The sequence below is a fragment of the Astatotilapia calliptera genome, chromosome 14 (assembly GCF_964374335.1).
Source record: "Astatotilapia calliptera chromosome 14, fAstCal68.1, whole genome shotgun sequence".
Taxonomy (NCBI): Eukaryota; Metazoa; Chordata; class Actinopteri; order Cichliformes; family Cichlidae; genus Astatotilapia; species Astatotilapia calliptera.
Genome location: NC_137435.1, coordinates 11,858,373 through 11,871,046, shown reverse-complemented (window position 1 = coordinate 11,871,046; position 12,674 = coordinate 11,858,373). Strand labels below are relative to the sequence as shown.

Below are 12,674 nucleotides of genomic sequence, written 5' to 3'. Positions count from 1 at the left end.
GATATATCATATTTAAATACTGGAGAATAATTAAGTGTATAAATAAGAAAGAATATATTACAATGCGATTTCTTTTAGCGGTTACTTTAAGAACTTTTTCCACAGACCGGAAGTAGGCGTCGACTTAAGAGTATTGCTACCAGGACCAAAGTTCAGAGAAGCTGCATTGATTATTACACTTGCAGCACGGGTTAAATTTAGCAGTTTAAATTTGTGCTTTGTCACATTAGCTTTGGTTAAAATAATGGCCCATTACGAAGAAGTAAATGTACACGGGTATGATGAATTCTGTCGGGCTGTGTCTGAGAGAAAAGGGAAGGATATTTTTGCTTACTTTTCAGGGGATAAAGACAAGCAAGGAAAGAGCTGGTGTCCAGATTGTGTCAAAGGTAACCTCAGAAATCTTATACTTGGATATATTACGCAACTTACAGCCACAGCTGCTATTCTCACTGTTTTGTCGTGACTTTTTTGGTCTTAAAGACTTTGATATTTAAATGCTGCTTGACTTAGCTTTGGCTACAGTGTTAGTGATAGTGCACTCTTTTAATGGCATATTATATAGTAAAAGCATAGACATTAATCTGTCGTTATGTATTTAACGCAGTTTAGGTTTACATATAAGAAATTAGGTTTACTTAAGGATTTTACACTCACCTGCCTCTGTTTTGTACACAAGGTGATTTAAATACTGAAATACTGCACGGTTTTTGCTGTTGCCTGACGTGCTGGTCTGAGTGTTTCAGAAACTGCTGAACTTTGGGGATTTTGCTGCACAGCCAACTTTAAGGTTTACAGAGGATTAGGGCTGATTTCTGGGTGAAAATGATTTAGAATGGCCAAACTGCTTCGAGCTGATAGGAAGACAGCAGTAACTCAATGAACCACTTGCTACAGTTATAGAATGGAGAAGAGTATTTCTAAATTCACAACACATCAAAGCTGGAAGGGGATGGGCTACAGCAGCAGATGACCAGACTATGAACAGGAAAGGGAGTCTATAATTCACGCAGGCTCACCAAAATCAGGCAACAGAAGATTGAAAAATGTGTCCTGGTCAGAGTCTCAATTTCCTCTGTGGCATTCAGATCTTAGGGTCAGAATTTGACATAAAAAATGAAAGCAAGGATCCATCCTGTCGTGTATCAAAGGTTCGGGCAGATGGTGGTGTAATGCTGTGGAGGATATTTTCTTGGTACACTTTGGGTCCCGTAGTACCAGCTGAGTATCATTTAATCAGTAAGCACATCCATCCCTTTATGACCACAGTGTACCCACCTTCTGGTTGCTGCCTCCTGCAGGACAATACACCATGTTACAAAGTTTAAATCATCTCGAACTGGTTTCTTGCATTTGACGCTGAGTTCACTGTACTCAAGTCACCTTCCCCAATCGCCAGATGTCAATTCAACAGAGCACCATAAAATGTGATTAAATGAGAAATTTGCATCATGGATGTGCAACCTGCAAGTCTGGAGCAACTTTGTTATGCAGTCAATATGGACCAAAATCTCAGAGGGATGTTTTCAGCACCTTGTTGAATCTATGCCACAAAAATAGTGAAGCTCTGTAGGCAAAAAGAGGGTCCAGCCCTGTGCTAGCAAGATCTACCTAATAAAGTGACCAGTGTATGTGCATTGAAATTACAGAATGTATGTATGTATGTATGTGGTTTAGTAAATCATTTCTACACAAAAGTTTTAATTAACCAGGTGAAATGAAGAGTTTGGATATATTCTGTCTTTTTTGAATGTGACAGTGTTATTTAAATGTTATATAACAATTAAATTTTTTCACAAATGTGATTGTTATGGATGGAAAATTTGTCTAAAATGAACAGGAAAGTAACGACATTGCTTATTGCTGTTGAGATTAGAACTATTGAAAAATAACAAGTCGAGTTCTTTCTTAGCATTTCTTTATCAAAATTGCATAAAGAGCATTTTGTGCTTCATCCTGTGACTTCTACCTTTCCAGCCGAGCCAGTTGTAAGAGGACAGCTGAGTCACCTTCCGGAGGGCTCTGTTTTCATCTACTGCCAAGTTGGAGAAAGAGCCTAGTCAGTATTTTATGCTTCCTTTTTCCAGCATGTTGTGAGAAGCTGTTATTATTTCTAACTCTTTAGTCACACAAATGTCACGCGCTGTCACCACTATAGCACATCATGGTGCAGTTAACAGACTAAGCTTTATTTCATGTTTACTTGTTGAGAATCGCAGGTAGCCTGTCAATAAAAGGATTTTACTGTGGCACAAAAGCTTGATAGTAACTGACTGAATCTCCGTTGTAAAGTTATATAGAATTAAAAGATACATGAAACATGATGTAATTTAATTGAAATTGAAACCGATCATTGTTCTGATCAGAATTTATATTTTCATTTTCTTCAGCTGACCACAGAGCCAGTTAAACATTTCTTCTTTGGTATAAAGTGCTGTGATATTTAACATCTTCCGATGAGCTCTCATTATCACGAGCCCAGTTTACAGGAGAGACTGGCTTTTAAAGTTCCCCACCCAATTTCTAAACTAGAGAAGACTGGTTTCTAGTACTGTGTACCTTCAGAGTGGGCTGAGGCACATTCTGAACCTTTACATGTGTTTTATACTAGGAGACTTTAACTCTTTGCTACTTTTGCTATTTTCTTTGTTTGTTTGCTTTAACTAACCATACTACTTCTGCTTATGTTTTATTCCCTAATGTGAATGGAGTGTTATCATTGTGTATTGCATACATAAATCACTTTTGTAGTCTTATTGACCGCTCTAACCAACTCAAACCACTTTTATAAACACTAATGCACATTAATGATATACTGAGTGCTGTTTTGGGGGTTTATTATCTTGCTCAAAGACACTTTCACATGCGGTCTGGAAGAACCAGGAATGGAAACACTTCAGTAGTTAATTAAGTTTAACTTAACCTTTTAATTTTTCTGGAAGCAGTAAGGAAGCACAAAGTTTATCTGCAGTGTGAGAAAGACAGAGTTGTTATTGATAACTGTTTACTGTTTCTGTTTAAACAGTATGCTGTGCAAATATGCAATATCCGTTTTTGCTGTGATAATTTTTTTTTTGCCTCCCAAGAGCCATTTGTTCACATGAATGTAAAAATGTGTTTCAATGCATAGTCCAAAGTCTTGTTATGTTATTAAATGTTGTACTGTTAACTTTTAAAAGCTTCCTAATAATGTCTTTCTCACTCCAGTTGGAAGGATCCAAAGAACGATTTCAAGGAGACACTGAAGTTGACTGGAGTTCCCACACTGCTGCGATATGGCACAGTAAGAATGCATTTACCTTTATTTGTTTATGTATTTATTTAGTTAGTTATTTGTTTAATAAGGCAGCTAATATTGGATATTTCTGTAATGTTAAGCGTCGTTTCTGTGTAATCTTTGTTTCAGCCTCAGAAGTTGGTGGAGGAGGAATGTTTCAAAGCAGACCTGGTGAAGATGATGTTCACCGAGGACTGAGGAATACTGCACTGCTTTCATCACTCAACAAAAGTTCAACATTTCAGCACTCCCCCCCCCCCCCCCCCCCCCCCAAATATAATTTAAAAGTGAAATATCTCCCACTTTGATTCTGATAGAAACCAGAATTTGTTTAAGTTTGCCCCTAAAACAATACTGACTTGTTTAGGTAATGCCTATGAGATGCACGCTTTACTTGCTACCATCTTAGTACTCGGATTCTGTGATGAACTGGTGGACACTAGTTTGTGGTGAATCTGTCTTAATATTTTTATTTTATTATTATTGTGACTATTGATTTCTTTAACTTTGTTGTTGCTGTGGCTTTAAATGGAGTGACACTTATTCTTTGGGTTCCTCTTTTGATCTGTCACATATGTCTGACCATGTTTTTGTTGTGCTGTTGTGGGTGATGGATATACATGGTAAAGTTCACATACACGATGTGTTTCAGTTGTTTTTCATCTTCTATGCAACTTCGAAATAGCTGAAGCTGTGCCAGAACTTTTCATGAGTCATTCTATGGAAAATTAGTGAGTGTCACACCCTCAGAATCAGTAAATTTTTGTCATACAATAACTTTTGCAAGATAATGAATGTTCATATGTCATACTCCAAAAAACAGTCTGAGATAGAGCTCGTCAAAGTGCAAGGGTGATTTAAAATTTGGATCTTTTTAGTTTTCCTTTATTTATTTTATTTTATTTTTTGTCACTCTGGAACACCCATAACATAATAGTTACATTAGCTACCAACATCAGATCTTTCCAGGCTGAAAAGCATGTTTAATCTATTAAGAAACTGGAACCAAATTCAATTTAAACCCACTCCATTTGTCACGATCTAAAGCCAAAAGCTCTTTTTTGTTTCAGAATGATCAGTTAGTAGTTATTCGTTTAAATATTTCAACACAAACTTGATGTCAGCAACAGAAGAAAACATTGCTACTTTTTTTTTGTTTTCCGTGTTTTCTGATCACTCGCTGTAGCAAACGTAAATGGTAAAATTTGGAATTACTTATTTTAAAGCTGTTGTAATTACGAATCAGCTGACTGCGAGGGGATCAGATAGGAACCTTTCTGTGTGATGTGACTGACCCTTGTTTTCTTTTGTGAGGACTAGGTGGCAGCACATCCACAGGAGTTGAGTTTAGTCTCACTCCCAGTCTAAATAGAAATGAGTAGAATTTTATTTACAGTTGTCTAAAGAAAATTAATCGACTCAAATTTAATGATGTTTGCAAACACAAGACTAATGCGATTCTGGAGGTCAAGCCCGGAAAACCGCTGTTATTATTCTGAAAACAAAATTAACAAAATTAAAAAAGAAACCCATAAACTCGGAAATTAAAACAATTCAGCTGCAAGTGCAGCTTTTATTGCATTTGAAATCCATAAATTGATTAAAGTGGATTCCTTACAAACAGAATGATAAATATTGTGACAAAATTGTGTGCTTTTCTCTTAAAAGAGCGCAACCGCTGTTGCAGTCAGGGCGATTTAAGCGGAGCGCATTCCTGCACAGCGCTCGCACCGGAGGACGAGCAGCGGTGAACACAGAGACCGCAACGCCTCGCCGGGGCTGGGAGCTCACCTAAAACCTCAAATTGGAGGTGGAGGAAGTGCTGGGTGTCGCTTGAACATAGCGGTTACATGTACAGCGGTTTCGGCTGAGGGTAACGTTGTGTGTTCGAGGACTGTACGCTGCGATGTCGGAGTTTCTGGTGAGTCTACTCGGGGAGCGGCTCGTCAACAGCGAGAAAGCCGAGGTGGACGTGCAGTCTCTGGGCGCGAAGCTGTCCCTGGTCGGGCTCTTCTTCGGATGCAGCCTGAACGCCCCGTGCAAGCAGTTCAACGGCAGCCTGTGCGAGTTTTACAGCAGGTTCAAAAAGACGTCTGAACATAAGGACAAATTGGAAATCGTCTTCATCTCGTCTGATCCGGATCAGAAACACTGGCAAGACTTTTTGCAGGAGATGCCATGGCCTGCGTTACCTTTCAAAGACAGACACAAAAAGGTAAGATGGGCAGCGGTGATGAAGAGCAGCAGCCGAAGCAGGGCTTAGTGTCTGAAGGGGGGTTTCTGTGTTGTACATGGGTTGAAAGACCCTGGAAAAATAATTTTTAAAAAAACCCTACACATTTAGGCTATGTCTGCTTCTTCTGTCGGAGCACAGGTGTAGTTTTTAATTTGGGTCATGAATTGGGTTTGTCCTACATCGACTTATTTTAATCAGATTCATTCAAGTGGGACAAATGGGATCATCTTCAGATTCTCTGTAGAAATCTTGTAACTGGGATTCGTTATTGATAACACACAGCTATCACACACTAACGTATGCGTACGTGTGTGTGTTTAAACTATAAAATCAGCTGTTTATTTTAACTGACACATACATTATTGAATTGTCAGTTTTTCCACAAAAATATGTGAGAAATGTTAACTGAAATGTGACTTTTAAAAACCACATTTCAACCATTTTAATTTAAAAAAAGCAAACAAACAAAAATAAACACTTAGAGTAAAAGGATGGACTCTTGCCCTTTGACTTGATTTTTATCAATATATCTTAAAAGTGCCAGTCTAGACATTTTTGAGTTATGAACAGGAAAGATAACAGGCTTCTCTTCTTTTTGGTTCTTCACTTTGCACTGGCTCCTATTTTGACCAGAGAGTCATTGCAGAAGCATAGTTCCACTGAGCATCACAGCAGTGTTGTTATTTTATATTCTATCATATTATCCAGGTGTGGCCTGTACACAGAGAAGGCCTGTTTTTTCATTTTACTATCATTTCATCTTTAGTTTTCCTTAATTTCCTAAGAATGTCAGCAAAGCAGTGCTTTGAAGATTTCTGACTACTTTGATTTCCCTGACTTAGTAATTACTTTTATATTTTTAATGTTTGTGTACATTGAGAGGCTTAGGTGTGTATTTTGTGATGGATGTGTGGATTAAATTGCTTAATTTCTCTCTGTGTAAATGACTTTAAGCCAAAAAAAAAATTAATTAGTTTTTTTTGTTTGTTTTTTTCAAGGAGTTTTATTATTTGGGATAGATATCCTTTTTTTTTTTTTTTTTGTTAATTGCAAAAACTGACAGGAAAAATGATTTATTCAAATATATTCTTCCTTTCCAAAAATAAAAGTCTTATGGATTATATATCATGGTAGAGGTTTGCTATCTACAGCTCCAGAAAAATAAATCCAACTCTTAGAAAAATGGAATTGAGGACAATGTTGCATATGTCGTGTGTGCACTGCAGAATGCCAGAGGGCCATGCCAGTGTCCAGTTCGCAGCACAGGTCTCATCCTTGCTGAATCTAAATGTAATTGCAGATGAGGCATAAACAAAGACACCATGCTCAGCTGCATTTGCATGGCATCAGTCAGGCGTGTCAGTGAATTCTGATGATGCTCACAAAGAAAGATGCTAGACTAGATAACAGATTGTCCAAATAAAGAGGTCTGTGACCATTTCTCTTTTTGTTGTTTTTAAAAAATATATATTATTATTTTAAAGGTGAGGCCTGATGCCTATAAGAGGAAATATTTTTAGGAAAACCATACAGCAAAAACGATGTAATCTAGTTTAGCATCAGTCACGTCAGGCGGTGTGTACGTAAAACCACGGTGGTCTAAAATGTTTAAAATCTGCTTCTTGTCCTAACAGTGCGTATTGGTTTTAGAAAAGACGTGCCTTGCTTAGCCATGTATAACCCTAACCGTTCTTTGTGACCACGAGGCATGACTTGGATTGAATCATTGTCTCGTAAATTCTTTCAAATTGCCAATGATGATTTCCGTTACACTTCATAATGAAGTCCAGACGTGAATAAGGTGCAGTGATGACAGGGGGGTGGGGGTTGTCTTGTTGTCTGGGGCGGAGCACGTCCACAGTGCAGTGTTATTGTGTTGTAACTCCAAGCGGAAAATATGTGTGGCATCAACATAAGCATTGTTCGTGCTCTAATTGGTGGTCTGTTTGCTGCCCAGACCTTGTGAGAATATTGCAATACAGCTGTCTATCTCATTTTTGCAGAGGCCTGCAGTCTTCGTTCGGTTTGGGTTTCATCTCCACACATTCGTCATAATTCACTGTACTAACAGAGTCTTATAAATATGACTTTAGAAATGCGCAGAGCATTGTTATCTGTTATCAGGCACTAGTTAATTTGTGATTCGTGCATGCTGGCATCCAAGTTATATTATAGCATTACAGGGTGGTTTTCCTGCCTTCACTTACACAGCAGTCTCTTTTCCATTTAATCAGATGTTTATCTTCAGAGGATCTGGCAGCATGTTTTTGTTCAGAAATGGCTCATTTCCCTTTCTCTTCTGGGTTTTCTTGGTGTAATCAGTTGAGCTCTGATAGATGGTTAATTAATCTGCAGCTCTATTGATTATAGACTGAATGTCTCCCCCCCCCCCAAAAAAAAAAAAATAAAATAAAATAAAAAATAAAGATTCCAGCACAAGGATTTCATGGTGTTCTTTGTCATGCACGGAGGCACACCGAATATATTTGGTTGAATAAAATAAGCCTCAACTTGTTCCGAGGGAATTTTAAATGGATTTCATTCACTCTTTTTCTTACTTTTCTTTTCTTTGTTTGCCAAAAAGTGTTTTTTGGACTAATTGAAAAGTAAACAGCAAATAATGAGGAGATTAAATGATAATGAACATAATTGCAGCCATAATTAGCAGCCTATTGTGTGGGGATTTATGTGCTTTGATTAAACAGAAGGTGGTCAGCTGAGGACCCAAATGCAACAATTTTTCTTTGTTTTAGTTATTATTAGTTGTGTCTGATTCAAGTGCGAGAATCACATTTTGCAGGTGTGAAGTTAGCTGGCGGTGAAACGGAGGCAATTTTAAAAACCTCTCATTTGGCTCTGAGTAACACAGGAAGATCGCCTGCTCGTGATGTGCCAGAACATCTGAACGAGAACATCACAGTACTATTTGTACCATAGACAGGCACAGGCAGACCTAATGGGTGAGTGATGTTGACTCAGTGGTGGGTTTTGTTGATGTTGTGGGTCTGTGGAGACTAAGTGGCCCTCTCAGCCCTCCATTCCGGTTTGTTTTTTGACGTGATGCAGGCGGAACTCATCTCCTGGCGAAGGATGCAATTTTTCTTCAGCCCTGTCTTTCAGAGCCGTCTAACCCACCTCAGAATCTCCAATTGTACTTTTCCTCCTCCTCCTCCTCCTCCTCCTCCTCTCTCTGCTTCCACTCCTCTGCCTTGTACTGACTTGGCTCCTTCCCTGTCTCTGGAGGCTGTCCCCTTTTCTTTTACTTAGGACTTATCCAGGCCTTCCCGTTGCAGGAAATGTTTGTTATTTAATCAAGAAAGGATAATATTCCTGATTAAATGCAGAAAGTAAAGAAAGTCTTCTGCCAGTCTTTATTTAATCTGTCCTTGGAGAGAAAAAGGTGAAACTGTCATGTTGTTCTGGTGGTTTCGTAATATGAATGTACTGAGAAGTGTAATTAGCCATTATATCTTGGTACCAAATGAATGAATTTAATTTTGCTCTCCCCTCATGTGCGTGTCTGCTTTTTATAAAGGTTACGCTCGGGTCAGTTATACACTGCATAATTGTGTATGCTTTGTTTGATAAGCTTTGTTTGAGCTGGTGGTCAGGCTACGGGTTCACAACACAGTTTCTAAACAGCACAGAGGACTCTCCACTTGTGCTCGTTTTGAGAGACCCTCGAGTAGCGAGTTCTTAGTGAATGGATGTCTGCTGTTGTTCAGAGATGGCCAGCTGTCTGACTTGCTGGCACTGCCTTACATGGACTTGTGCACCAGCAGCAGCAGAGAGACAGAGAGTTGCATGTAAATGAATTGAAGCCATGGCCAAAGTGATCTGAGAATCCAACTTTACTAAAGGGGGAGAACAAGCTGAGATGCTGCCAGAGTCGTTCCTGCAGGAGTGAGAGGGGGGAGGATCACATCGCAGGGAGAGAAAGGCCTCTTGTTCGACTCCTCCTGGTCGGCGGTTCTGCTGTGTGGCTGGCCCCCTGAGGCAGGACGCCCGCTCGCTCGGCTCGCAGCCAGGGGCGAAGGGTGCAAGGAGCCTCAGAGTGGGGCTAAGGACACCTTTCATCAGTATGTCAGTGGTCTGCTGAAAACTGAATTGCACCCTGCCCATCATGCATCCTTCACTGTAACCAAAGAAGTGGCTTGAAAGAGTGGTTTGAACTGTTTTATCTGCAGGTGGTAATCCTCTGTTCTTGATCAGCTTTGCCTTTGGTTTCTGTGGCTTTGTGTTGTAGAGGTCTTCTGTTTTGGTCTGGGTTAATACTGGGACATTTTTGAGGCTTCTGTGATGTGGAAAATTCGCAGCGGAGAGACCGTGAGAGTTAAATGTCAGATTTAGAGATGTGTTCATCACAAATTTTGGCCCAGTCTTCCTGAACAGCTTGGCATACGATACATGAAACAGCTTATAAACTGACCTAAACTTGTACTATAAGTGAAAGCAAAAGGCCATCACTAAATGTGTCAAGATGTGTCAAACTCAAAGATGACTTGCACAAAAACTAAAAAACAACACAGATGGAGCAAATGTGAGAAGGTTGACAAAAGTGTCTGCACATTGCCTTGCCTAATCCGTACATCTTAGATTTCTTCATTAGAGGTTTTAGTACGTGGTAGGGCTGGGCTATATCATACCGTTCACGGTAATACCGGTGTAATTTTGGGCAACGATAGGAAAATGAAATATCGCGATAGAATATGGGTAAAACGCGCATGCGCAGTGCCTATGTTTACATACGCACATGGCGGCAACGCAGAATGAGAAGAGCGAAAGTGGATCGTTAAATGAAACGGATGAACCAGAATTGGTTTGTAAAAATGCTGCAACTTCAGTGGTGTGGAACTGGTTTAGCTTTCATGCGTCAGATACACAACCAAGCACTATTTTTGGTAGCGCATGCTAGCGGTCCGTCGTTATTACCGCGTTGTTTGGAAAATACGGCACACTTAAAATCAATCCTTTGATTTTTCTGAAAATCAACAGTGCCCCTCATAATCCCGTGTGCCTTATGAATTCTGGTTGTGTTTACTGACCTCGAAACAATTTTATGTCGTACATGGCGCTCGAAAATCTGTCAAATGTTTTAGTACGACTTTGCTAAGCTACGAAGCCGCACCGCTTGATGGATTGTCGGAGCATTACGGCTGTCTTAGGCAGGCACCTCGCGGCGTGATACGTACTGTGCTTCAACATAATATTACTGTATTGTGTGTTTATAACCTCTTAAGTTTTGTGGATAGTATACATGGTTATGCTGAGGATGTGTCGGCCAGTTTCCACTGGAAATGCCTTTTGGTTAAACTGTCAGCAAGGAATTTGCACTGTTACATTTTTATATAACTTTAATGCACATAAAAAAACAGCTGCTTGTTTAAGTGAAAATACATTGATGGGGTTTTTTGCACTAATAAAGTTGTGGAGTTGTAAAGCATTTTGTCTAGTGTCAGTTATATCGTCAGTTATCATTATCGCAAATTATCAAATGTATATCGTGATAAATATTTTTTGGTCATATCGCCCTGTACATGGTATGAAGTTGGCTATGCAATTAAAGTGAATGAGCTGATTCTTACTTTAAAACATTTCACCTGTGTAGGTTGCACGACCAAATCTTAAAATCAGTTAAACTGAAGTTTTGTTACACTCCCCGAGAGAGTTTAATTGATACTTTTTGTGGAATATAAAGCCAGAGAGAGTTTTTAAGAGCAGAAACCTCTAATCTTCACACTGGTTCTTGGCATTTTTTTTTTTTTCTTATACATTCAGATTTCTGACGTCTAAAAATATAGTACTACCTAGCTTCATGCACAGTGTTTACTTCTCCAGCATGGTTCATGGCTCAGGGGTCTGACACTGACATTATGCTGGAAGATAACGGTAATTTTATCTAAATTGAATGAAAGAGCACAATTACCTCATTCATCAGGCATTAATTTAATCACAATGTGCAGTTTGAACTTCAGCTGTACTTGCTTTCAGTCTTTTTATTTCTGTTTCTGTCAGCACAACAGCTTTAAGCTTTTTATTTTATTGATTTATTTATTTTACATTTTAGTAAATAACTTATGGCATGTTTCTGTAATATAATTCACATGCAGTTCTCACCAGTTGGTTTGGCCCCGTTTCTGACCACAAACTGACCTTGGAGAAACTGTTACTTTGACTCCGGCTGTAAGGGTGCATGTCTGGCTGCAGAGCTGTACTTTAATGAGACTCCATTGTCCTGCAGCTGTGAGGCCTTGCTCCTGTGCGCCATGTTTGACAAAAGCTTATGTAAAGAATGTGCGCAGACACCTGCTCCACTGAAGCCGTTCAGGGCCACGGGGCATGGAAATTGTGTGTTTGGACCCGAGATACTCAGCAGTGCCAACTGTTACTTCTCACAGCACCGAGCTTGTATTACTGTCTCCTTTCACTGCCCATTGTGGCCTCTTTACTTGGAGAGCTGTAATATTATGAGAGACGACAATGGAGATTTCATCAGAGGTGAAGTTGAGTGGCTTAAGTTACCCAAGTGAGAGTTTGGCGAAAAGTCGCATTATGTGTCTCGTAAAACTCTTTCCCCCTTGCAACTCTATCTGTTTTTACTTCCGTTATCTACCCGTTCAGTGACAACACACAATGGCTGTAAGGCTGCGACCTCTGACTGTGGTCCATGAACCACTGAAACGATACTCTGAGACTGACTTTTCCTCTTTGTCCCGCGTTCTCCGGCTGGATCGCTAGTGGACGGTGTGTGGTTTTCAGCCAGGACTTTCCAAAGTGGAGTGACGTTAAAGATAATAGACGTGGCTAATGTGTTCACCACAGTGTCTGCTGTAGCTCTCTATGAGAACAACAGATGATTCATTTAGCCCTGTACGTTATCCCAAAACCACCCTATTTGTGACATATACTAGTAAAATAATCCAAACCAATGCAGCAGAAAGTTCAGCATGCATCGCTCAAAATTAATTTTGGGTTCCACTGATGACAGCAAAGCGGCTTAGACCGAACTCTTTTCCATGGGAATAAGCAGATGGTTGTTACTTCAACGGGTGAAGCCACCATCATCTGTTATGGTTTATTGCTGCTGTATCAGAGTTTGTTCTCCTTTTCTCTGAGCTGAGAGCGCTTCATGGATGGGTTGGCTTGCCCGGACCCTCCCCC

General features: G+C 39.7%; 2 protein-coding genes across 2 annotated transcripts in view; both read left to right on the top strand.

Moving 5' to 3' along the window:
• Nucleotides 1–56: 56 nt before the first annotated feature.
• On the top strand, nt 57–3,919 carry txndc17 (thioredoxin domain containing 17). Its single transcript, XM_026192673.2, has 4 exons — nt 57–389; nt 1,978–2,059; nt 3,208–3,283; nt 3,407–3,919. Exons 1-4 carry the CDS (start codon nt 245–247, stop codon nt 3,473–3,475), a joined length of 372 nt encoding a protein of 123 aa, XP_026048458.1. The 5' UTR covers nt 57–244; the 3' UTR covers nt 3,476–3,919.
• Nucleotides 3,920–4,235: 316 nt separating this feature from the next.
• The window catches only part of nxn (nucleoredoxin), a 71,226-nt gene continuing 62,787 nt past the window's right edge, over nt 4,236–12,674 (top strand). Inside the window, exon 1 of the mRNA XM_026192667.2 lies at nt 4,236–5,492. Within this exon, the coding sequence (XP_026048452.1) occupies nt 5,184–5,492 (309 nt within the window). The 5' untranslated portion in view covers nt 4,236–5,183. The remainder of the gene's footprint in view (nt 5,493–12,674) is intronic.

Coding starts and splice junctions, on each gene's coding strand:
- txndc17 (XM_026192673.2), top strand. CDS start 245: ATGGCCCATTACGAAGAAGTAAATGTACACGGGTATGATGAATTCTGT. Junction 390..1,977: donor GTGTCCAGATTGTGTCAAAG/GTAACCTCAGAA, acceptor CTACCTTTCCAG/CCGAGCCAGTTGTAAGAGGA. Junction 3,284..3,406: donor CACTGCTGCGATATGGCACA/GTAAGAATGCAT, acceptor TCTTTGTTTCAG/CCTCAGAAGTTGGTGGAGGA.